This window comes from Megalobrama amblycephala, linkage group LG12 (assembly GCF_018812025.1).
Source record: "Megalobrama amblycephala isolate DHTTF-2021 linkage group LG12, ASM1881202v1, whole genome shotgun sequence".
NCBI classification, from domain to species: Eukaryota; Metazoa; Chordata; class Actinopteri; order Cypriniformes; family Xenocyprididae; genus Megalobrama; species Megalobrama amblycephala.
Genome location: NC_063055.1, coordinates 34,877,766 through 34,902,449, shown reverse-complemented (window position 1 = coordinate 34,902,449; position 24,684 = coordinate 34,877,766). Strand labels below are relative to the sequence as shown.

The 24,684-nt window shown below is 37.2% G+C and overlaps 1 protein-coding gene and 1 long non-coding RNA gene across 5 annotated transcripts; one reads left to right on the top strand and one right to left on the bottom strand.

Annotated features, from left to right (window-relative positions):
• Nucleotides 1–4,263: 4,263 nt before the first annotated feature.
• LOC125280625 lies at nucleotides 4,264–6,538 on the top strand. The gene is made up of 4 exons (XR_007187670.1): nucleotides 4,264–4,822; nucleotides 5,756–6,003; nucleotides 6,204–6,314; nucleotides 6,399–6,538. It is a non-coding gene; the product is annotated as an uncharacterized LOC125280625 (long non-coding RNA).
• Nucleotides 5,844–9,336, bottom strand: LOC125280623 (serine/threonine-protein kinase pim-1-like). 4 transcript variants are annotated; one of them, XR_007187669.1, is made up of 9 exons: nucleotides 8,280–9,207; nucleotides 7,784–7,987; nucleotides 7,596–7,690; nucleotides 7,358–7,408; nucleotides 6,896–7,271; nucleotides 6,639–6,815; nucleotides 6,366–6,454; nucleotides 6,076–6,258; nucleotides 5,844–5,980 (listed from the first exon to the last, which is right to left on the bottom strand). XR_007187669.1 is itself a non-coding variant. In XM_048211286.1 (7 exons), exons 1-7 carry the CDS (start codon nucleotides 9,211–9,213, stop codon nucleotides 6,336–6,338), a joined length of 1,164 nt encoding a protein of 387 aa, XP_048067243.1. In that variant the 5' UTR covers nucleotides 9,214–9,336; the 3' UTR covers nucleotides 6,294–6,335. The 4 variants fall into 4 exon arrangements, 3 of the variants coding, with proteins under 3 accessions (XP_048067243.1, XP_048067241.1, XP_048067242.1); XM_048211286.1 differs by lacking the exons at nucleotides 5,844–5,980; nucleotides 6,076–6,258 and having other exon boundaries at nucleotides 6,294–6,454; nucleotides 9,072–9,336; XM_048211284.1 differs by lacking the exons at nucleotides 5,844–5,980; nucleotides 6,076–6,258 and having other exon boundaries at nucleotides 6,294–6,454.
• Nucleotides 9,337–24,684: the final 15,348 nt, after the last annotated feature.

Genomic DNA, 24,684 nt, shown 5'->3' with positions numbered 1-24,684 from the left:
GTACTGTTTGAAAATTATTATATGTTTGCTGTTATTTTTGTTTTTTGTTCATAATTGCTGTTGGCAATTTTGAAGAGTTACTGTTCATTGAATTGCAAAAAATAATTTTAATGGAAATGTTTATAATAAAAGGTTAATAAAAATATGTTATGATTGAAATAATGTAATTGTTTTTATTAAGTTAGAATTAAAACAATGGGTAACAAAATGCTTTCCATTTGTTCTCTTTCTAGTGCAATGTTCAGGTTTGACTGTATTATAAAGTAAAACTGGCACTTGAAATTACCATTTAAACCAACCAAACAAAAAAAAAAAACTTGACAAAAATAGTCTTTAAGAATCTGTGATTATATATTAAAATCCACAACCTGAAATAAATAGGCAAATATGTGCAAAAATCACTAGAATTCACAAGCCTTTCTACAGAGAGCTGTAAATTCTCTATAGTGGTAAAATGTGCTATTGCATGATAAAAATGCTTAATTTGTCCACCAGATGGCACCAATCTAATTTCAAAAATTGTTTTCTATAGGCCTTGGCTGTACTTTAAAATAAAATACAGCATTAATAAAAAAAAATAAAAAAAAATTACAAATATATATAAATTTTCTAGTATATTCAATGGGAAAAAATTGATCATAATTATTGCATAAAAATTCATTATTATCATAAAATTCTCTTAAAATTGCTGTGGAGAAGAAAAATGACATACAACACTTGCTGGAGAAAGCCGACAATCAGCAAGATGGTATGATTTTCTGCCTCAATGTCTGTTGCATGTGCACACATTTTTAAGTTTAAATGAGGAAACTAAATGTGAATTTTAATGTTCAATTCATGATAAAATAAATTTTGTTTTAAATTCTTTTGCATGTGACCTGCATCTTCACTTCATCAAGATGAGCTGTGCTACTTTTTTATTTAACCTTTATTTTACCAGGCAAATTATTAAGAACATGTTCTTATTTTCAATAAAGGCCTGGCAGGAGAACAAAAAGTCTCCCGAAAGACATACATTAAGATATACATACACCAGAAAAAAAAGAAAAAAAAAAAGAAAAAAAAAATCAGTTAAAACATTTACAGGTTGTAATAAAAGCACTCATTAATAATTTTTTAAATGCACAAACTGAAATATATGTCTCTAATTTCAATAACTTTCAATAACTACACTATGTTGAAGATCCTCATTCATCTTCTTCCACCCACGGCATCTGGGAAAAGTGTTGCTGGCAGTAAATGCTGTGTGAACTCTGCAGTCTCATACCTGTTGGAGCAAGTGCCGGTATGCTTTTTTTTACTGTGTTAGCTTGTGATAAACAACATTGTTTCTCATGCAGCAACATTTTCTGATGCTTTTCATTGTTCCATTTCTGTAGGCCGGTACCAACGTGACCTCCTTGCTCAGTGAATCCATGAAAGGGTCCCTGAAGTCAGCTCAGCCGCAGTTGGTTTCCATCGGTTCTCTACAACATGGAGCCCAGTACGTAATTGTGGCAAAGAATGATTCTTTTGCCCTTCCACTTGACGTTGAAAGCCTGACCTGTGCTGTAGACAGACTTTTCAAACTCTTCTGGCTGTGCAATCTTCAGTATCCATGCCAACTGTCTGTTTTTTTCATTTTTTGAGTATATATATGACCTACCTTTGACCCAGTCCTCTTGCAAATGTTCAAAGGTCATGGAATTGATTGCAAAATTGCAGTCTCGTCCCTAATTGAAATAAGCATGTATACCTGTCCAAAGTGTCTTGAAAAAGTTTCTTTTGAAACAAAGTTGTTAATTTGGCATTTAAGGGAGGTACATGCACTCTCCGACAGTCACAACCTAACTTTAATTTGTAGTCAAAATGGTTGCCCCAGAACGTATCATAATTTCAATTCATTTTTAAAACATCTTAGCAGAGATCATTGTAACATGAATTCATGCCCTTCAGTATAGTCAGGATGCACTGAAAACATAGATATAGCAAATCAAATTGATGAAAGCAGAATAAGTAATTTTGAAGATGAATGTCTGAAACAGAACCAGTTCCGGCAGTTTAAGCCTAACAGATTGTGCTGCTGTTTTTGCTGCCCGCATGTATGCCTCTTCTAATGTAACTTATACTGATGTTCAAAAAAGTATAACCTGCACAAAAGAAGTCACTGATCGTGCCTTAGGTCATTTGCAAGAAAAGACTAATACTTTAGTAAAGAACTTGGCAGTTCCGCTAGATAGCACTGAAGTTCAAACACTTATGAAAGATTTTAAGAGTACTAGATACATGTTTAGTGACATAGATACATTATTTAAACTAAGTACTTTTCTGACAATTTTTCCTTTGAGAAACCAACAGAAGTGTTTCTTGATCACAGATTAGATTGTGTTAAAAAGAATGGGAAAAAAGCAAGGTGTTAGTGCCTGTCACATGTCAGTACATCTCAAAAATTAACACAATTACATTTCTATTTAGCTGTGACAAAATGCAAAATATGTATATGCAGTCTTGTGGTGGACAGGGAAAAATGCATGATTATTGTGATGGTGTTCATTAATCTAAACATCCTCTTTACTGAAACCATTCCAATGCATTACAAATTATAAATTACAAATCTCGATGATTTGGAAACAACAAATCCTCTTGGATCAAAAACAAAGATTCACAAAATGGGGGCCGTTTACTTTGCATTAAGAAATGTGCCTTCAGAGTACAATTCTGTGCTTTCCAATATTCATTTACGTCTTTTCTTTAATTCTGTTGATTAAAACATTTATGGTTTTGACAGAATTTTGGAACCACTTTTAACAGACTTAAAAGAGATTGAGCAAAAGAGGTCAAAATACATGATAAATATTACTTTATGGAATGCTTTGTTTGTTTACAGCAGACAATCTTGCCTGTCACTCACTCTGTGGCTATGTGGAAAGTTTCTCTGCAAACAGATTTTGTCAAATTTGTTTAATTGACAAATCAAGTTCTCAATATATTTTTGATGAGAATAACACAGAGAGACGTACAAGGGAAAACTATGCATACCATGTACAACTCAATGATGCAAGTGCAACCGGTGTCAAGCATAACTCATGCCTAAATAGCCTACAGTATTTTCATGTCACTGAGAATATCGGTGTGGACATCATGCATGATGTGCTTGAAGGAGTCGCACCTCTTGAGGTGAAATTGATGCTGCGGCATTTCATTTATGAGGAGAAATGTTTTTCTCTGGAACTATTAAATGAAAGAATAGCAGCGTTTAACTATGGCTATGAAAATCAAAAAAATAAAGTGCAATTAAAAATTTTAGGACATCTGAAAATGCTATTAAGCAGACTGCATCACAGATGTGGTGTTTACCACTAGTCTTGCCTTTTCTGTTGGGTGATTTAATTGATCCAAAGAGCCCACATTGGCATCTTTTCCTGTTGTTGCGTGAAATATGTGACATCATTTTTGCACCTGTTGTGTCAAAAGGGCTTGCAGCTTATCTTAAACAACTACAGACATCCCAAGTCTCCCGGAAGTTCCGGGAGTCTCCCGCATATTGATAGCGGCTCCCTGATAACCGCAAATTAGTTAAAATCTCCCGGAATCTAGAGCGAGCGAGCAAGAGCGCGCATAGAGACTGTGTTTCAAACCAGCGCGCGCACGGCAGAGAGGGAGAGGGAGCGAGAGAGAGACCTTGCGTGTGTGTGTGTGTGTGTGTGTGTGTGTGTGTGTGTGTGTGTGTGTGTGCGTGTGTGCGTAGCGCATGTATGACAGAGAGCATCCCGAATGGCCTTTTTCGGCAAATCAACCAATCAATTATCAGTGAGGTGAATTGACAAGTTTCATTTCATGTGCATATTATTCAGGCAAGTTGCCAAGGCTACATGAAAACAACAAACTCCTTAGACCTGTTTAAAGTTGCAATGGAAAATAAATAAAAGCAGTTTACATAAATAGTATAAGCAGCTTATATAAATAGTAAAAGTAATCTTCATATTTAAACATAATTAACGAATAATTGCATATGCCTATAGCTTATAGCTCCTTCCTCTTTTTTTTTTTTTTTTTTGGGGGGGGGGTGTACCTCCCTGAAATGACTTTTTGCAGATTGGGATGTCTGCAACTAATAATAGATCACCATACACAATACAAGCTGCTTTATCCTGGTAGGAATCTAACTCCTAAACATCATTATATGACACATTATTCAAGTATTATGACTGTATTTGGACCTCTTTCCAAGTTGTGGTTTATGAAGTTTGAAGGCAAACATCACCCTCTTAAGCGACATGCCCAAGTAGTATGCAACTTTCGAAATATTTCAAAAACGCTGGCTCATAAACATCAGATTCAGCAAATGTAGCACTGGAAATTGAGCTCACCACTCAATTTTGCCATGACTCTGCCAAATGCTTTCCCAGTTGTGATTGCATCTTTGTATAAAGGTGACAAATTGCTTGACAGACTTAAGACAGACTCTCATTTTGAGACTCTTATACCAGTTCAGTTCATGTGGCTAATACTATCAGTTTTTTGGGGACAACATACAGGACTGGATGCGTTCTGACTTTAAATAGTGCCCGTCCCTCCCTTGTCACTTGTCGCTTGTCGCCTGTCAATGACGCATTATCCCTAGTTTCTTTGCGTTGCACAGTAACCATGGCAACAGACGCAGACAGCTGTGTAACGTCTATCGGCACGCTGTTGTTGTTTCGTTCAAACATTATGGCAAACTATGGGACAAAAGGAGAAATAAAACGAGGATCAATATCGGCGTGGCGTTTCCGACATTGTGAGAGCTTTGCAACAACTTTGACTTGACAGAGCTCGACGCCGTTGCACGTTATTAGACAAGGTAAGCAAATGTAGGCTATGTTATATAGCTCAACACGATGAAATGTTAGAATATCATTAGTATTATATTCTAATGTTGATCTAGCTTACTGTTAAATCTTATACAGCCAATAAACTAATACTTACATAGATAAAGTTAGCATTACAGCTTTCAACACACTCAAATGCAGTTTAGTATGATAGTGTAACGTGAGACTAAGTGAAACAGCGCTGCATTGCCTCACAATTTTAATGTGTCAAATAAACTGTATGAGTAGTATTTCAGCTTTGCGAGTATTTTGCGAGTAGAATGAAATGTCCTCATTCCTTTATATCCTCTGGGACTCGCGTGTGGCACTGATATCTGTCTCTCATTAGCAATCGCGCCCACGATTCTCGGCCACGCCCTGCTTTATACAGTCATGTAAAAAAATAAATAAATAAACATGCATTCACTCATCCATAAACATTATTTCCCCATAAACATTACTAGATCCATAGGAATGACAAGTTCCATGAGTCCACGCCTTTGTTATTGTTTTGAAGAGTTTAGCGACCCCTAGCGGCGAAAAAAACATACTGTGCCTTTTACAGCCTCCCTAAAGTTTGTAAAAAAACAAAACAAAAAAAAACCTTTTTTATTATTATTTATGACCAATATTGCAAAATCATCAATCACATTTAATAAAATAAAATCATTCTCTTTTATAAAAGTGTTTCTTTATGGAATTAAATAAATATTCAATGTTAAGATTTACATTTAGGTTTAAGTTTCAATTGAAGGAGTGCAATATGTCAATTTTCATTTATCAATTATGATTAATCCATGTACTGTAAAACCATGTCTTTTATTGTTTTGAATATCAAGTATAAAATATACAATTTTACACAAGTTGAAGGCACTGTATGGTAACATGTCTGTTAACTTTTTCTTTTCTTTTTTTTTTAACAACAGTAGATCTCTGAAGGCAACCTTTGTGGCTGTTCAGATGAACTACACTCAAATTGTTTACAAAAGTACAATTATTTATTTTTACATCATTCGGAAAGCAATATTGCCAGATGCTAATGTTGCTACTTCAAGCCAAGATGGAAGAGGCTAAAGCGGATGGATGGAGACGCCACTGGATTCAGACACACAGATGAACAGATGACACTTCTGGAGTGACCGCTCTTACACCTGGAACAAATAAAACAAATGAGGTGAGAAAAGTTGCAGCTTCTCATTTTTAGGTGTAAATTATGAAGTGACTTTGAAGAGCTTCAGGAACCTACATAGAGTTCAATATTCTCATAAAATGTTTGTCATTTACTGTCGGTACTTCTGGATGTTTCCATCTCAGTACTTTGGTCCTTCATCTCATCCTGAGTTCTTGTTTTTGGTGGATTTTTTCATCAAACAGAAAGAGATTTTCTGAACCGATGACACTTCTGGAGTGGCTGTGACCGGACTTACACCTGGAACAAAAAACAGAAATGGGTTTTATTGCCTAAATTCATTACACTTTGAACAGGTGAGATGGTCAAAATACATCTTAAATAGTTTCTAGCTCATGGCTCAGTACCGAAAACCATTCATGGTTAACAATCCTTTCCAGATCAGGCCGACACTCAGGCTTCTGCTGCAGAAGAGAGCAGATCAAATGGCAGCAACCTGTGCAGAAAGATGGAGAGACGTCTGATTATTACCGTAAACTTTACATCCACTCTTCTGAATCCTTATTCTAAGATCTTCAGGTCAGAAAGCAGACAAATTCCTGCATTATCAATACAGCCATCTCCTATAAAGCCTATGAAGTTTAGCATTAGAATTGAACTTGAAGTAATAAACAAATTACCTTCTGTCAAGCCCGGTTTGTACCAGGTGTTCATATTGATCCTGTACAGGTCAAAAGTATCTGGAAAGTATCCGCACAGCATTCTGAACAAGAGGATCCCCAGAGTCCAGACCGTCGCCGGCTTTCCATGAAACTCGCCCTTCATCCTGTACTCGGGAGGGCAGTACATGATTGTGCCTGGAGGAAAAAGAGTTTGTCCCATGTGTGAGTCTCTACCCCAGCATGAGTTCACATGAGTTTGGAGAACTAATACACACCACAGAATCTCGTGTAGGCAGATTCTGTCAGGAGATCGCCGCATCCAAAGTCAATGAGTTTGACTTCGAGGTTCTTCAAGTCTATCAGGAGGTTCTCTAATTTGATGTCCCCATGGTAAACCCCGCGGCGACAGCACGCCTCAGCGGCTAGTGTTGCCCCCCAAATGATGAGCCGAGCAAAGTTCTCGTCGATGCTGCCGCCGTTGCCTTGCACTAAGCGAGACACATCCATGCTGTGCGAGAGACGCTCGAGGACCATGACGTAGAAGTCCTGCTGGTCCTGCCAGTCCAGCAGCTCGATGATGTCCTTCACTGGACCTTTATTGGCCAGGATTGTCAGAGCGACTTCTTTGGGAAGGGGCTCGGGATGATCAGGCTGGAAGAAACAAACATTATATGATGTCAGATGGTTTTAAACAGGGATTTAACGAGTTTGTCTATTGAAAAATCTCTTATACTCACAATACTGATACATTCCGTGTGTTTTGTCTTTTTGACAAATTTCACTGCCACCTGATGGACAAAACAAAAAGCAATTAATGTGTGTAGAGGTCGTATCATAAATTTCAAGCGAGAGTTTAAGTTTTAACAGATCAAGAGCCCTAAAGAGTGAATATATGATACAGGTAGATGGCTTACATTGGATAAAGTGAGATAATGCAGATCAAAAACCATTTGCTAAGTAAAAAAGACATCAAACCTGATGGCCATCTGCCAAACGAGTGCCTTCATAGACAGCACCAAATCCACCTTGCCCCAGCTTACGGCCAATTGCATATCGGCAGCAGATGTTGTCTATTAAAAGATGAACAGAAGAAGACGATGTTTAGTGGTGCTGATCTGCAGATATTGTGAGATTATTGTTAGGGACTGTGTTAGGAAACTCACCCTCAGGTCTCATGTTCACTTCATTACTGTCCAGCGGTTTCGTCAGAGGAGACGTTTCACCTGCTGGAGCGTCGTGAACTTGAGTTTGGAGCTCTTGAAACTCCAGAGGCTCAGCAGCGGGAAGGACTCGGATAACACCGACAGGAGGTTCCTCGAGATCAGTGACCTCTACAGATCTGGAGATGGACTGTAGAGACTTTTGATCTGAAGAGGAGAATATCAGCACAAGAAGTTATGCTAGCAGTCAATTAACTGGTAAAATACTGATTTATTGGGAACACGACGCTTTGATATTAAAGTAAATTACTGATTGTTCACCTATTGATTTTTAAAGTGCAAAAAAAGTAGAATTTTATTTATTTTTATTTTTATTGAACTTAATAATTATAGAGGGTCTGTTTAAAATCATCCTATAGGGGGCAGAAAAGTTCCTGTCACTCATTTAGGTGTAAATTATGAACTTGAAGTGACTTTATAAGATGGTTGTGTCATTTACCGTCGGTACTTGTCCTGGGTGTTTCCGTCTCAATATCTTGGTCCTTCATTTCGCCCTGATCTGAGCTCTTGTTTTCGGTGGATTTTTTCTTCCCACTGAAAGAGAGCCACTTAAAGAAGTTGCCCCCTTTCTTTTTCTTCTTTTTCGGACGCGAGTTGGGAATCACGGCTCCCTCTCCCTCAGCAACATCAACAGGCCAATGAGGATGTTGTTCCTCCGCCGTGCTGCTGCTGCTGCTGCTGGGGTTTGGGTCGTGAACCTGCTCGCTATCCAAAAAAGATCGTACTCGTGAACTTCTCTGTCCCATGATGAACCACTAATGGTATCAATCAATCAGACTAGAGCAGCTACAAACCGAGTGAGTGAGTAAAGTGTGAAGAGTGTCTGCTTTTACCCGCGCGACATTCTAAACTCACTGTGACGACATCGTGGATAATAGACACCGTCTAGCAGGAATTTAATTTGAAAAACAACATCAGAGCAATGTGTAAGATAATAGAATTACATCTGAATCTAATGACTGTGCAATAACTTAAAAAAGATGAACAACTGAACTGTGCACGGTTACTAATATTTTAAATATTGTACATGTTGGAAATAAATGTATTAAATATATTATCTGTTAAATACATTTTGTTGAAACAACATTTGAAGTGAGCATTTTTAGAAAATCAGTGTTTTATGTTATGTTATATATGTTATGTTTATATCCAACCATTACACTTATTACCTATTGGCTTTCACTTGTCGGTATAATTTCTTTGCTCCACATCAGCTACATCATCAACTAACCGGTCAGAAGCGTCCTGTTGCATTCGACATGTTGTCTCTTCTTCTTGAGTCCTCCATCATTGTCCACCTTTAGATTGAACAGAAAAGGCTGAACAGTTTCTGACATTTTCAGTGAGTCTGAGGTAATCAGAGCTGCTACCATGAGCTCTTGAAACTCCGCCCTCTTCTTGAGAGCAGCAGCTCATTTGCATTTAAAGGGACACACAAAAACAGCATTTTTGCTCACCCTCAAAAAATGACAAATTTAACATGCTATAAAATATGATCTGTGGGGTATTTTGAGCTAAAACTTCACATACACACTCTGGGAACACCAGAGACTTATTTTACATCCTGTAAAAGTGGCATTATATGACCCCTTTAATGAACAAGGTTTATTTTCATCATTTTATTTATTTTGTACTTTAATAACACGAGATGCTTTTCAGTTTTAGCTGATTGTGACCAAATATATTTTGTTTGTTTTTGATCAGCCCTGCAAAAAAAAAAAAAAAAAAAAAAAAAGTGAAAATTGCAGATGAATGCAAAAGTGTAATACCAGTAAAAGTATAAAACTCCTTAATATTTTCACAAGTAAGGTGTACATTTACAAAACTCCAAACTGATCACACTTGTGACACAGCTAGTCATTCTTTCAAAACCTGATCTCATGCTTTCATTCTAGCTGTACATATTTTCATTCTACATAATCACTATTCCAAACACAAGATCATTGTGATATGTAAAGAGAACATTTGGTTTAATCACAGAAACACAACAGTATGATCTTCTTTCAGTTTAGTACTTAAAACATTCAGTTAATTCAATAGCAAACAATGCAAAATACATGCTTTAAATCACCCTTGTTGCTGAAATAATTACAGTTACACAGGATACAAATGCCATATTAGAAAATACACTCCCCCCACCCATCACAGAAAAAATTCTGCATTTTTATATTTTATAAAAATATAATTTTGAATTATTTATAAAACGTTTTCCTCATGGGGACCAAAAAAAAAAAAGTCATGGTAAACTGCGTTGTGAACCAAATGTCCAAACCAAAAGGATGGTAATACCAGTAATTTTAGACCTAGTGGGGACATTTGGTTCACAGCGCTGGGTTTACCATGACCCCACACACTCACTCTGACAATTGTGGTCATCATCTAAGATAAATTGCTTATAATGTAAAAATAATTCTTTACATTTGGTTATCCATATCGGAAAATCCAAACAAGTTCTATAGAAACTATAGAATCAATATCTATAGAAATCTATAGGTGTTACAAATGATCCATTGATTAAGTTCAGTTCAATTTAATAATAGACAAATGTATTACAGTTTTTTTTATTCGCTTTGGTACTATTTTCACAAGTAAGGTGTACATTTTCAAAACTCTTAGTACAAAAATCCAAACTGATTACACTTGTAACGCAGCTAGTCATTCTTTCAAAACTTGATGGAATGCTTTCAGTCAGTTGCACATGTTTTCAGTCCACATAATCATTGTTTCAAAAACAAGATTATTGTAATATGCAATGGGAACATTTGGTTTAATCACTGAAACACAACAGTATGATTTTCTTTCAGTTTAGTACTTTTAACAATCAGTTCATCCAACAGCAAACAATGCAAGATACATGTTTCAAATCGGCCTTAGAAGTGCTGAAATTAATATGCTACAGTACTATAAAAGACAGATTACACAGTTTCACATTAGGCAATACACTTACATTACTTACATTTACATAATCTATAATTTCCAAAATATCCATCCTATGTGTATCAAGTGAATGATCAATGAAGACATCCTCTACAATCATTTGGGCAAATTAATTTTTATTTTTCAGATATAATTGTAACATAGGTATACTTTCTATTATGTAACTAAATGAGAACAAAACATAACATTTAGTGCACACATTACATTAATTGGGATCAAGCCTGTCTTGAGCATTTGGCCATAGATTCTCATCCACATCACAATGAATGTTATCATTGTTCAAGCACCTTGGAAAAAACCTTTTGGCGTGACGAATCCATGCTTGACATTGGTCTACATTGATGTCATCACATGCATCATCCATGGCCTGAAGGAGGGTGGCACGCTCAAGGGGTTGGCGATCATAGACCTTCCACCTCCATGCTGAAAAACATTCCTCAATAGGGTTGAGGAAAGGAGAGTATGGAGGCAGGTAGAGAGTCATGAATCGAGGATGGGCCTGAAACCATGCTTGAACTACCTCTGCGTGGTGAAAGCTGACATTGTCCCACACAATTACATAGGTGACCCTTTCACCTTGACAGGCCAGCTCAATTTCATTGAGAAACTCAATAAGATGTGCAGCATTACCTGTAGCATTATAGGAGCCAAGTAATGGCCTACGTCCTACGACACCATCTTCAGAGATAGCTGCACACATGGAGATGTTTCCTCCACGTTGTCCAGGCACTTGGACAGTGGCCCGTTGGCCGATGATGTTCCGTCCACGGTGACGAGTTTTGGCAAGGTTAAAGCCCGCTTCCTCAACAAAAATCTACTTGTGCTGGTTCACATCAGCGTCAAGCACCATAACCCTCTAAAAATATATATTTTGGTTAGTTCTTTTTACAGTGTTGTTCCATTATACATATGACGCAAGTGATGCATCAAATAGTAACAGTAATACAATATATAGTGCTGTACCTGAACATACTCAGCCCTTAGTTGTTGCACCCGGTCATTGTTTCTCTCAAAAGGCACCAGGTAAATGTGTTTCATTGATACCTGGTGCCTCTTTAAAAGACGGGTTACTGTTGATAGGCTGATGGATGCCACATTTGCAAAGGTGTCATTGTTCTCCTCAATTGCCTGCTTTATTTCTGACAGCCGTATATCATTCCTGGCCCTCACCATTTCCACCACTGCCAACTCTTGCCGGTCGGTCAGCACACGGCCACGGCCACCACTATGGGGTTTTCTGTCAATTCTAAGCATAGAACAGAGTATACTGTCAATAGATCATACTGTACAAATACTGTAACATGTCTGATGAATTTACATGCATTACAATTTACTGTGAATGTAATAGTATACATCCTCCACACTTACCGGTTTTCTTGGCAAAAGGTTCGGATGATAGAATTGACAGTTGATCTTTTTAGATTTGGATCAACTAATCTGCCAGCTTCTGCCATAGTAAGGCCTTGGTTCACCACATGATCAACAATGATGGCCCGGTCTTCATTAGAGACAACAGTTCTGCCTCCCCCTCTCTCATGACCAACCCTTTGATGGGCCCCATGCCCACCTCTTTGACCTCTCTGTTGGTGCCCATGCCCACCTCTCTGACCGATCCCTTGTCCATGAGCTCTTCCTATTCCTTGCTGTCTATCCTGTTCCATGTTGAAAGAAATTGCCAGTGTTTACACCCCAACTTTTACAGTTTTTTTTTATTCGCTTTGGTACTATTTTCACAAGTAAGGTGTACATTTTCAAAACTCGTAGTACAAAAATCCAAACTGATCACACTTGTAACGCAGCTAGTCATTCTTTCAAAACCTGATGGAATGCTTTCAGTCAGTTGCACATGTTTTCAGTCCACATAATCATTGTTTCAAACACAAGATTATTGTAATAATGGGAACATTTGGTTTAATCACAGAAACACAACAGTATGATCTTCTTTCAGTTTAGTACTTTTAACAATCAGTTCATCCAACAGTAAAGAATGCAAGATACATGTTTTAAATCACCCTTTATGCTGAAATAATTATCATTATCATAGTTATCACAGGCTACAGATGCCACATTAGAAAAAAACACTTACATTACCTAAATTACATAATTGACATAAAATCCATAATGTTTGTAATAATATCTATTCAGTATGCTATCAAAAGGTTTGATAAAGTATGACACAGTCATGAGGTTTTGTATAGAACAGAGTGTGCTGGCAATACAGTAAATGTTCCCACTGTACCACATGACTGAATCTATACTGTAGTTGATCTTTACTGATGAAGGGTGAGTTACAGAAATGTGTCAGTCTCTGCCATGGTAATGCCTCTTTTTACAGCATCACATGGCATTCTATAATGTAAAATGATGTTGGTTTGCCATGTTTTATGGGGACTTTCCATAGGCATAATGATTTTTACTTTATAAATGCTATGTTCTATCCCCTACCCATAAACCTACCCATCACAGAAAACTTTCTGCATTTTTACATTTTATAAAAATTTTATTTCATAAGATTTATAAGCTGTTTTCCTCATGTTGACATTTGGTTCACAATGCAGTGTTTACCAGGACCACAGACGCACACGCATACACACACACACACTTTTTTTTGTGGTTATCATCTAGGTAAATCTGAGATAAATTGCTTATAATGTGAAAAGAATTTGTTACATTTGGTTATCCATAACTTAAATTGCAAAAATGTTCTATAAAACTATGCCTATAAAATCAATATCTATAGAAATCTATAGGTTTACCAAATGATTCATTGATTAACCATTAAGTTCAGTTGGATTTAATAATAGACAAATGTATTAAACTGAACGAAAAGAGATTCAAATTCTGAATTTATCCTCTGCATTTAACCCATCCAAATTAGTGCAGACACATTACAGTGAGTAGTGGACACACACACCCGGAGTAGTGGGCAGCCTTTTTTTTTTTTTTTTGCTGTGGCACCTGAGGAGATATTGGGGGTTACCTGCCGGTACTGAGAATTTAACCCACAAAAAAGGACAAGATGATACATCGGACATTTAAACAATTTTTTTATTATGAACATAGGATACGGAAGCACCTTTGTAGCAAATTTCATTGCAGGTAATAAACTCGCTCAATCGATCTCTCTTTCACAACACTCTTCTACATAGTACAGTAAGCTTCAATGAACAATATCAATTGAGAACATACAGTTTACGTTGCTAAGGGTGTTGTGTAGTGATACACAGAACTGTTGGGTGAGTCATAGCCGTGTTTTATCGTGAAGAAAACAGCTATTGACCAATCAGAATCAAGGACAGGAACTAACCCAGATAGCATGGTGACATTGATACAATGTTGAGTTTTGATCCAAACCATCATTTTGGTTGAGACTGACATTTCAATGTTTAATGTATGTTGGATCAACATTGAAATTTTGATGAAAGCCGACAGCACACATGGGTAGAGACAGTGACATTGAACTAACAGTGATTTGTAGTTGATGACCACAAAATCATGCAGGCATGTGTTTCTGCAGAACACTAGCGGGTGTTTCTCAATCAGTGGGCCGTTTTCAAACCACGATGGGCTTTTACCTGATTTGCTCTATTCCACTGGGGGCTTGGTTTGGGGCAGACCTTCATGATTTTAGCAAGTCTGCAAAAGTGATTGAAAAACATCCACTGTAGTTTGAAATCGGCCTCTGATTAGTAAATGCCCATTTTGGTTTTGCATGTGCTAATCAATTCCTCCTCATTTGAGAGAAAACACAGGTGCATCTTATACAGTAGTGTTGTTTGTTGAACCACCAAGCATCTTTCTTATTATTTCTCTGTTCTTTTGTTTGTTTTTTGTGCTTGCTATTTGCATTCCATTTATTGTTACTGAATCTAATAAGATGTATTTATTTGAAAAAAGAAATAAACCATCCATTTTCTAAATTCTTAAATAGTGCATGCATCTTGCTTGAGTAATATTTATTAGGATATAATATTAGTGAAAGTGACATGAACATGAGCAAGAATATCATACTTTACATAGCCAATATTGCATACTGTATTACTCAATGCTTGCAGAGCACCTTGTCTTCTTTCCTTTAATAGGAATGAAGGCACATGAGGATGGACAATTAAAAAAAAAAAAAAAAAAAAAGATGCACCCTCTTGATAAATGTAACATTGATAATACATTGAGTTGTAGTCAATAGGATTATCAAAAGAAAGAAAGAAAACAGCATCTTGTGTTTGAGAAAGTGAATGACATGACTATTTTGTGATAAGATCTGCAAAAGGTGAATCTGTAGCTCTAAGGAAATTTTCAAAAAAAAAAAAAAAAAAAAAAAAAAAAAAAAAGCTTGTTACTTGAATGCTATGTAGTTTCACAGAAAATTAAGATGAAGAATTATGTAATGGCCATAGTTCAGAGGTGTTTATTCCTCTTCATGAGGAGTTTAGCTCCACCACACCTGCCTGGAAATTTCCATTGATCCTAATGTCATTGATTAGTTGCTTCAGGTGTGTTAGAGCTGGAGATAAACTTGGGTGGAAAGATTGGACACTTCCCCATAGTGTTAAGTGTTGATAAATAGATTAAATATACATAATTTAACAGTATTATACTTAGAATATTCAGTGTTTAGCAATTTATAAAAAGTGAAATATATTGTGTTTAGCATATTAACATTTTTGAATGTGACTGTATGTTTGACAAGTGAATTGACTTGCTCTTAAAGGGATAGTTCACCCAAAAATTAAAATTCTGTCATCATTTACTCACCCTCAGGTTGTTCCAAACCTGTATAATTTTTTTTGTTCTGTTGAAAACATAGGAAGAAATTTTAAGGAAAGTTTGTAAAAAGGCCATTGGGCCACCATTTACATCCATAGTATTTGTCATTCCTACTATGGAAGTCAATGGTGGCCCAAAGCGGCTTGGTTAGCTGGTACCTGGTTGACATCTCGGGTGGCAGTATTGCACCTGTCAAACAAGAAGGACCATAGCCGTTTCTCAATATGCGTTCTTGTCTGTACTTTTGTTCTTGTGGACTAATAAAATTTGGGTAATATTATACTCATTACAATCTCAGTAACGCACGTTAAAACAACAACACATTTTAACCAAAATTAAGTGGTGTTAGTTTTATTCTTATAGTTTTATAAGATATTCCAGCACTTTTCCAGCAACTTTCAACTTTCAAATCGCTTGAAAAAACACCTGGACTGGTGCCACACTAACACTAAGATAACCGAGAGAGCTTCAGGTCGGAGAAGAGATGCAGAAATATCAGTGAGCCGCGAGCGCACATACACGGTTTGTTTGCGCATCAATAATCATTCATATTCATCAATAATCAATAATCATTATTGCGCATCAATAATGTGACATTGAAGACTGGATGTAAATGTAAATACAATAATAACAGACTCACGTAATGTGTGACTCCTGTATATGTCGCTGTAATCGTCTTTACATTCTTTACAATTGTCATCCATCAAAATTTTATTAGCGACACTGGTTTCCTTTATCCATCCCATCTGAGAGATGTTTGCGTATACTATGTTACTGATGCAGTTGGGTGATTTGATCCTCCGTTCAGTCACACAGCGCGATGAAAAACGGGGTGGGCTGCTCCGAAACAATCGCAGAATACACAGAGAAGTGGTGTTTGTTAATATTTAATTTAATGATACAATTAATTAATTCTATTAATATATTTAAATGAATTTTAATTTAGGCCTATCTCCAAGCCCCCCTGGAGGATCACTGGCCCACACAGTCATTATGCTTTACCACAACGCCCTCCACTGGATGTATAATGAGCAGCAATACAGCCTACATTTTAGCATTTTATGCCATCATACACTACGGGACAAAAGTCTCTTCTGCTCAAGGCTTCATTTATTTGATCCAAAATACAGCAAAAACAGTAATACTGTGAAATAATTTTTACAATTTAAAATAACTGTTTTCTATTTTAATATATTTAAAAATGCATCATTACTCCAGTCTTCAATGTCACATGATCCTTCAGAAATCATTCTAATATGATGATTTGATAATCAAGAAACATTTATTATCATTATCAATGTTGAAAAACATTTTTCAGGATTATTTGATGAATAGAAAGTTCAACAGAACAGCATTTATCTGAAATATAAATCTTTTGTAACATTATAAATGTCTATACTGTCACTTTTGATCAATTTAATCATCCTTGCTGGATAAAAGTATTAATTTCTGTAATTTAAAAAAAAAAAATGTTTTCAACATTGATAATAATATTAAGAAATGTTTCTTGAGCAGCAAATCAGCATATTATAATGATTTCTGAAGGATCATGTGACACTGAAGACTGGAGTAATGATGCTAAAAATTCAGCTTTGACCACAGGAATAAATTACATTTTACTATATTCACATAGAAAACAGTTATTTTAAATTGTAATAATATTTCACAATATTACTGTTTTTACTGTATTTTGGATCAAATAAATAAAGCCATGGGTGCAGCAGGCGCAATGATATTACGCAGCGCCTGTGACCCCCTACTTGCACAGGGAGCGTGCCTTGCAACCATGGAGACATTTGTGAGAGACGCTGTGTAATATCATTGGCCTGCTGCACTCATGGTACGGCAGCAAAGTTCCTTGATTATTACGCTGGAATGAGAGTATATTTCCTAGCCATTTCGGCCTAGAAAATCGCAACTTTTCATTTTCCGTCAGTCTTAGTAGCCTACATGATGTAACTACAGAAGAGTCAAGGTTTAAATATGAAAAATATTGAAACTCTTTGGTCATTGAGCGAGATGCTATTGGTCTAATCAGATTCAATGAACTATGCTAAGCTATGCTAAAAGTGGTACCGCCAGACCCGGAGATCGGCTGAATGGATTCGAAAACTGTAAAACTCAACTGTTTAACTCTAGGGGAGTTGGAAAATGAACCTGTTTTCAAAAAAAGTGGAGTCTTGCTTTAAACGTACAATTCGTTATACTACTCCGAAAAGAAAAACATTTTCTACAAATGTAGGCTACATACCGTGCACCTGAGGAAAAAACAATGTCCTTATAATGTCCATTAGGACTAGTATTAAAGGTGATACAGAGGATTTTTTCATCGACTGAGAATCCAAAGACTGTTACTGAGTTTTTGAAATGAGCGCATGCGTAAGAACAACCCCCCTCCTTCACAACACATTTCAAAGGAACGCCTCCTAAAACTCGTAAACACGAGTATTGGAACATGAGTGTTTACCACCGGCATTCGCTGTGTCGTGTTAGTGGATTCATTATGTCGGACTCACCGCAGGTAACTCATAATCTGCAGTTGTTACTCCTGTCTCCTGACAAAAACATTGCATGCAGCGCCTGTGGAGTGTGGAAAGTTACTGGAGCACGCAGCCGCACTCGTCTCTCAAAAGGAACGTCACGGCAGTGATTGACAAGCCAGAGAGCCAATCGTTTACGCGATGATCGCAACATGTCAGTAACTGTGTTAATTCTAATGCCTGATCTGATATTAATGATTCATGTACAGTCTGGTGTTCTTTGTCTGTGTGTCAGTAAATCAAACCCGTGACTAAACGTCTACTTGTGTTGTTTCTCTTAGTAGGATGAAAATAATCTGTTATTTAACGGTGATTAAATTATATAAAGAAAGCGATCAAAGAAAGCTCACTTTGCAATCGTTGGAGCAGCGCGTGCTGAAGCTGTCAATCAAACAGTGCGAGTTTATCAGTGACTGACGCACAAAACTCCCGTTTTATTCAACGAATCTCTTAGTTAAATCGTGTTTGCACTGTTAGTGAAGATGAAAGCATTCGTTAGTGTGCAGAAATTGAGTTGCAATGACGAGATCTCTGCATCATCATCATCATAAATGATACATTGTATAAACCAGTGGTTCTCAACTCCAGTCCTCGGGACCCACTGCTCTGCACATTTTGTATGTCTCTCTTATATGACACACTCAATTCAAAATGTATTTTCGATGCTTCAAAAACTTCTAACTAACCCACTGATGTCACATGGACTACTTTGATGTTTTTATTACCTTTCTGGACATGGACAGTGCACCGTACATACATTTTCAATGGAGGGACAGAAAGCTCTCGGACTAAATCTAAAATATCTTAAACTGTGTTCTGAAGATGAACGAAGGTCTTACGGGTTTGGAACGACATGAGGGTGTCATTAATGACATAATTTTCATTTTTGGGTGAACTAACCCTTTAAGAGACGATGGTAACTTTAACCACATTTAACAGTACATTAGCAACATGCTAACGAAACATTTAGAAAGACAATTTACAAATCTCACTAAATATATCATGATATCATGGATCGTGTCAGTTATTATCGCTCCATCTGCCATTTTCGCTAATGTCACTGCTTGCATGCTTTACAATACCTGCACAACGTCTGATGATTCAGCTGTGCACAGATCCAGACGTTAATACTGGCTTGTCTAATGCCTTGAACATGGGCTGGCATATGCAAATATTGGGGGCGTACATATTAATGATCCCGATGGTTGCGTCACAGTCGGTGTTATGTTGAGATTCGCCTGTTTTTCCGTGGTGTTTTTCACGCATTAGATTTATATAAGAAGGAGGAAACAATGGTGTTTGAGACTCACTGTATGTCATTTCCATGTACTGAACTCTTGTTATTTAACTATGCCAAGATAAATTCAATTTTCAATTCTAGGGCACCTTTAAAGTGTTTTCAGGTTACAGCAAAATCGATGTCAAAGGAGTTTTTTTCTTTACCACTTTTGATAACTTTAAGGTCCAGCTATAATATCTTCATCAGAAGTCAGTTCATGTGTTATTTGCAAGATATACCAACAAGCATTTTGAGATCATGTACTCCATATACAAGTGTCTTTTCAGCTAAAGTGGGCCTGATTTATAAATAAATTAATCCTATATTATATGGTTCAGGGTTATGTAATTAAAGTGTGTTTTGTAGCTTGAATCAAGCCTATGAATTATTATATCAAATATATATCACACTTTGACTGTCCATTTGCCCTGTTTTTTGCCATATGCCAAATTTCAATCTTATCGATGCCTTTATTAATTTTGTACTTTTGCCTTTATGGTAAAAAAAAACATCATCATCAGCCAATCAAGATGATATTACTTATTGATCTGGTTTGACTGTAAATCCTGTTTGCAAATCTGCAGCATTTACTTAAGCAATTTACTTAAGATTATCGATCGCAAATCAAGTTTGCATTATTTAACAGGTTATTCCAAATCATTTGGTCATGAATATCGTGCCGGCCTGACGGAAGATCTCCAGGAACAGTAAATGAAGTTAAAACTGTAGAAGTGAATCTGATGTTGATAAATGTTTGTGTGTTTCTCTTTTTAGACTGCAGCAGTTCCTGACATCAAACCAGCAAATTCTTCTTCTTCACTATTTTAAGTCTCTTCTTAAACATAATTTATGTCAAGTTAAGAGCTAAACCCGACAGGCAGGGTTACAGTACACCATGAACCTGTCTTGTATGAGTGGGTTCTACTGACATGTATTGTACAGTACAGTCCAAATGTTTGGAACCACTAAGATTTTTAATGTTTTTAAAAGAAGTTTCGTCTGCTCACCAAGGCTACATTTATTTAATTAAAAATACAGTAAAAAACAGTAATATTGTGAAATTATTACAATTTAAAATAACTGTTTTCTATTTGAATATATTTCACAAAGTAATTTATTCCTGTGATGCAAAGCTGAATTTTCAGCATCATTACTCCAGTCTTCAGTGTCACATGATCCTTCAGAAATCATTCTAATATGCTGATCTGCTGCTCAAGAAACATTTAATGTGTACAATTGTACAAAATATTTGTGTACAATATTTTTTTTCAGGATTACTTGATGAATAGAAAGTTCAAAAGAACAGTGTTTATCTGAAATCTAATCTTTTGTAACATTATAAATGTCTTTACTGCCACTTTTGATTGATTTAATGCATACTTGCTGAATAAAAGTATTTATTTCATTAATTTCTTTTCAAAAAAATAAAAATAAAAATTCTTACTGACCCCAAACTTTTTAACGGTAGTGTATAATGCTACAGAAGCTTTGTATTTCAGATAAATGCTGTTCTTTTGAACTTTCTATTCATCAAGGAAAAAAGTACACAACTGTTTTCAACATTGAAAATAATCATAAATGTTTCTTGAGCAGCAGATCAGCATATTAGAATGATTTCTGAAGGATCATGTGACACTGAAGAGTGGAGTAATGATGCTGAAAATTCAGCTTTGCATCACAGGAATAAATTACTTTGTCAAATATATTTAAATAGTACACAGTTATTTTAAATTGTAATAATATTTCACAATATTACTGTTTTTTTACTGTATTTTTAATTAAATAAATGTAATCTTGGTGAGCAGACGAAACTTCTTTTAAAAACATAAAAAATCTTAGTGGTTCCAAACTTTTGGACTGTACTGTATGTCCATACCTCACTGTATGATACGACAGCATGGTGCTGGCAACGGCAAGGTCAAAGGTCACAGGAGCCGCTGAAGCACCCTGGACGACTGCACTTGCATGTGTGACACTTGATCTCTGTTCAATCAGATTCAGTGTGATGCCACAAGTGACACACTGTGTACCTTTTTATTTTGTAAAAGTGTACAGCGGGTCACTAGCTGTGTTTCCATCCAAAGCTGTGAATTTAACTTATGTGCAAAATTGGAATCCCACATAAAACATTTGTGAATAAAGCAGCGTTTCCATCCAGGGAGTCAACGAGAACAAAAACATCACTTTCTGATAAACTGTTGCTAAATTTATTTTGTAAATGTGTTTCCATCGTAGATTCTTATCAGACAAAAATTTTATCTGACTCAAACAAGCGCATACGTTTTCATGCACATTTTTAGAATTTCAGTCAGGACCACTTATGTCAAAAATTACAAGAGACAAACTTTAGTCCTTTTTTTTTTTTTTTTTTTTTTTTTTTTTTTTTTGGCATGTTTTGCTAAAGTTACTGTGATGAGCAGGGCGGGCGAGAGCCGTGAGGGAACGGTGCGAGGCCGGTGACGCAAGTGATAATGAGTGTCACCTGCGAGGCGCGCCGGCCTTGAGTCTCTCACGGAGGAGCTCCGGGAGCAAAAAAACATGCTGTCGGAGAGCCCTCACTGCTGAGGGGGATTGCGGTGCTGCGGAGTTCGGGCAGCGCGGGGGTGAAGACCACGAGAGGCTGCCCGAGGCGGTGGTGCTGGAGCATAGTGTCAGGTGGGACGAAGAGCTCGGTGCCGTGCCCCTGGGACAAGGTGGGGTGGCTGCCGTCCAAGAGGGAGCGGAGGAGTCGCCGCCGTGGGCCGGAGCCTGCTGCCGTCTGCCATGAAGGGGAGGAGCAGGGAACGGGGGACTCGCTGCCGGCTGCCCTCAGTCGGAGGAGCCATCGCCGGCCGCCAGGGGGCGGAGGAGGATCGAGCCGTCCACAGAGCGTCCAGTACCATCGTATGGCACTGCGAGGAAGAGCCTCTCGGCTGGCTGAGGACCGAGCGGCAGTGTGTCTGGGAACCGGACCAAGAATTTTTTTTTTTTTTTTTTTTTTTTTTTTTTTTCTCTCTCCCCTCTCTTGTTCTGTCGCTCCCCTTGCTTCCGTCTCCTTTCTCTCGTCTCGTTTGTCCTTACCCCAGGTGCTGCGGCCGCCGAGACAGGCCCCGGGGGGGGGGGGGGGGGAGTAGAGCGCAGTCTCGGGAGTACCCCCCGGCCTGCAAGGGGTGATGGGGATATGTGACGAGCAGGGCGGGCGAGAGCTGTGAGGGAACAGCACGAGGCCGGTGACGCAAGTGATAATGAGCGTCACCTGCGAGGCGCACTGGCCTTGAGTCTCTCACGGAGGAGCTCCGGGAGCATAAAAGGAGGAGCGACGACAGTGAAGGACGAGAGAAGACCAGGCCTGGACTTTATTTTATGTTTTATTATGTTTGTGTGGCCGGCAGACGTCCGCGAGGGTTGCATTACTTTCGTTTTGTTCTTTGTTTATTTTATATTAAAGTTACGTTGAGCTCCATGAAAGTCAAGAACGGGAACAGCAGCAGCTTCTGGGGACAACCTCCCATTTTTTTTAACTAGGAGAGCAGCACAAAATCCCCCTATTGAGAACAGAGCATGCATCAATGACAACAGAATGACATTAAGTTAAACACAAGTTTAAGGAGGAGCTGGGGAGGAGGTTGGTTGCAAGCAAGGTGCAGTGGAAACAGCCAAGTAAGCAGAGAGACGGAAGCTGCGTTTAAATAATGCACCTTATTTTAGAGTTGCCAATGGAGTCCAGAGAAATCGGATCAGCTGATATGGGTGGGGTTAGAATTTGCGAATCAGCTGATAGCTGAGCTTGCTTGAGCTTGCCTGAACTAACGCAGAATGCTTGTTTTGGGTTTGTTTTATGTTTATATGTTTGTCTTTTATTTTGAAATTCTCATAGTCTTGTTTCCGGGTTTCTTGTCATGTGACTTCCTTGCCTTCAAGTGATCATGGCTGCATCCAAAATCGCATACTTCCCTAATATATAGGTGAAAAACAGTATAAAACTGTATGCAAAAAGTCCCCAGATGGACGCTCTACTATCCATGAGGCCACAGGAGAATTTGTGATAACGGTGAAGTGATGCTGGTGGATCACATGATGATGACAACATCTTATTTTTTACTTATCTTACTAATTTCACATATTTTTTTATATAAATAAGTACCTACACTGTAACAAATTTCTGTAGTTTTCACAGCATTATTACTGTAAAATGAATAAATCCTTACTGTAGAACCTGTGTACCGCATGTTGCTGTAAATCTGCAAAGCGTCAGTTTTTAATGGTGGGTAAAAGCGTCAATTTTAATGGTGGGTAAATTCTGCAGTAAATATATTTTTTACTGTGAATCACAATAAAGAAATTTTGAGCTGGACTTTTTTCAGCAGCAGAAACTGAGGAGATTCCACAATTTCTTTAGGATTCGACTTCAACAAGGTAACTTTGCTCATATTTGCTCATATCTACCTGCTAATGCATTCGCATTCACGTTGACAAGTAAACTAAATAAGCTCTGGAAAAATCGACTGTGTTTTCAGGACAAAAAGCATGGTCATTTTCTGTGAGGAGTTTCATAAATAGCGGATTGTGAAAATATCATCGACGAGGGAATCATGTGTTAGAGAAACTGTATCTTATTTTCCTGAGTAAACGTTCATAGATCAACAGTGGAAATGATTTGACTTCACTTTAAAACACTTTAAAAGTGTGACAACTTGCCCCAGTCTCAGAATACATCATCTACTGACACTCGACTGTCTGCTTGTGTTAAACATGATTTATCTGAATATGTTCTTAGTTTATGGCAGCAATACAAATAATAAATCGTTTTTTACACATAGAGGTTAATGGACTGGAGATGTGACAGACTGTATCCACATCTTCTGAAGAATTAAAGAAAAGATGCATGAGACTTTATTGTCAAGATAGTGTGGAATATAAAAGACCAAACTCATGAATAAATGGTTATGTTTATGGTTACGATCAAGTTTTAAGTCACTGTATACATCTAGATATTATATTCTCTTACACGCTGTAATATTTTCACTTCCTTCTTTATGTTCTGCAGTCTGATGACACAGAATAACCAGATAATAATAAATAATCATTTAATGAGGACATTGTTCAAGTACACAAACTACATGTGAGAGAACAAATGATAATGCATATAATAATAAAGCAGGAACTAAAACTTTTATTACCATTATGCGATTGTTTATTTTTCATGCATTAGAAATAAAATCGTATTCATATGCAAATCATTATATATACTGTATTATTATATGTCCTTATTGCCAGGAAAATGTATATAAAATGGTAAACATTTGGCACCCTGTACTGCCATGCATTTCACTTTCTTTCAG

What these genes read in the sequence shown, in the direction of transcription:
- LOC125280623 (XM_048211284.1), bottom strand. Translation starts at nt 8,586, where the DNA reads ATGGGACAGAGAAGTTCACGAGTACGATCTTTTTTGGATAGCGAGCAG. An exon ending in AGTGAACATGAGACCTGAGG is followed by an intron (nt 7,691 to 7,783) that starts GTGAGTTTCCTA and finishes ATCTTTTAATAG; the next exon opens with ACAACATCTGCTGCCGATAT. An exon ending in ACACGGAATGTATCAGTATT is followed by an intron (nt 7,272 to 7,357) that starts GTGAGTATAAGA and finishes TGTTTCTTCCAG; the next exon opens with CCTGATCATCCCGAGCCCCT.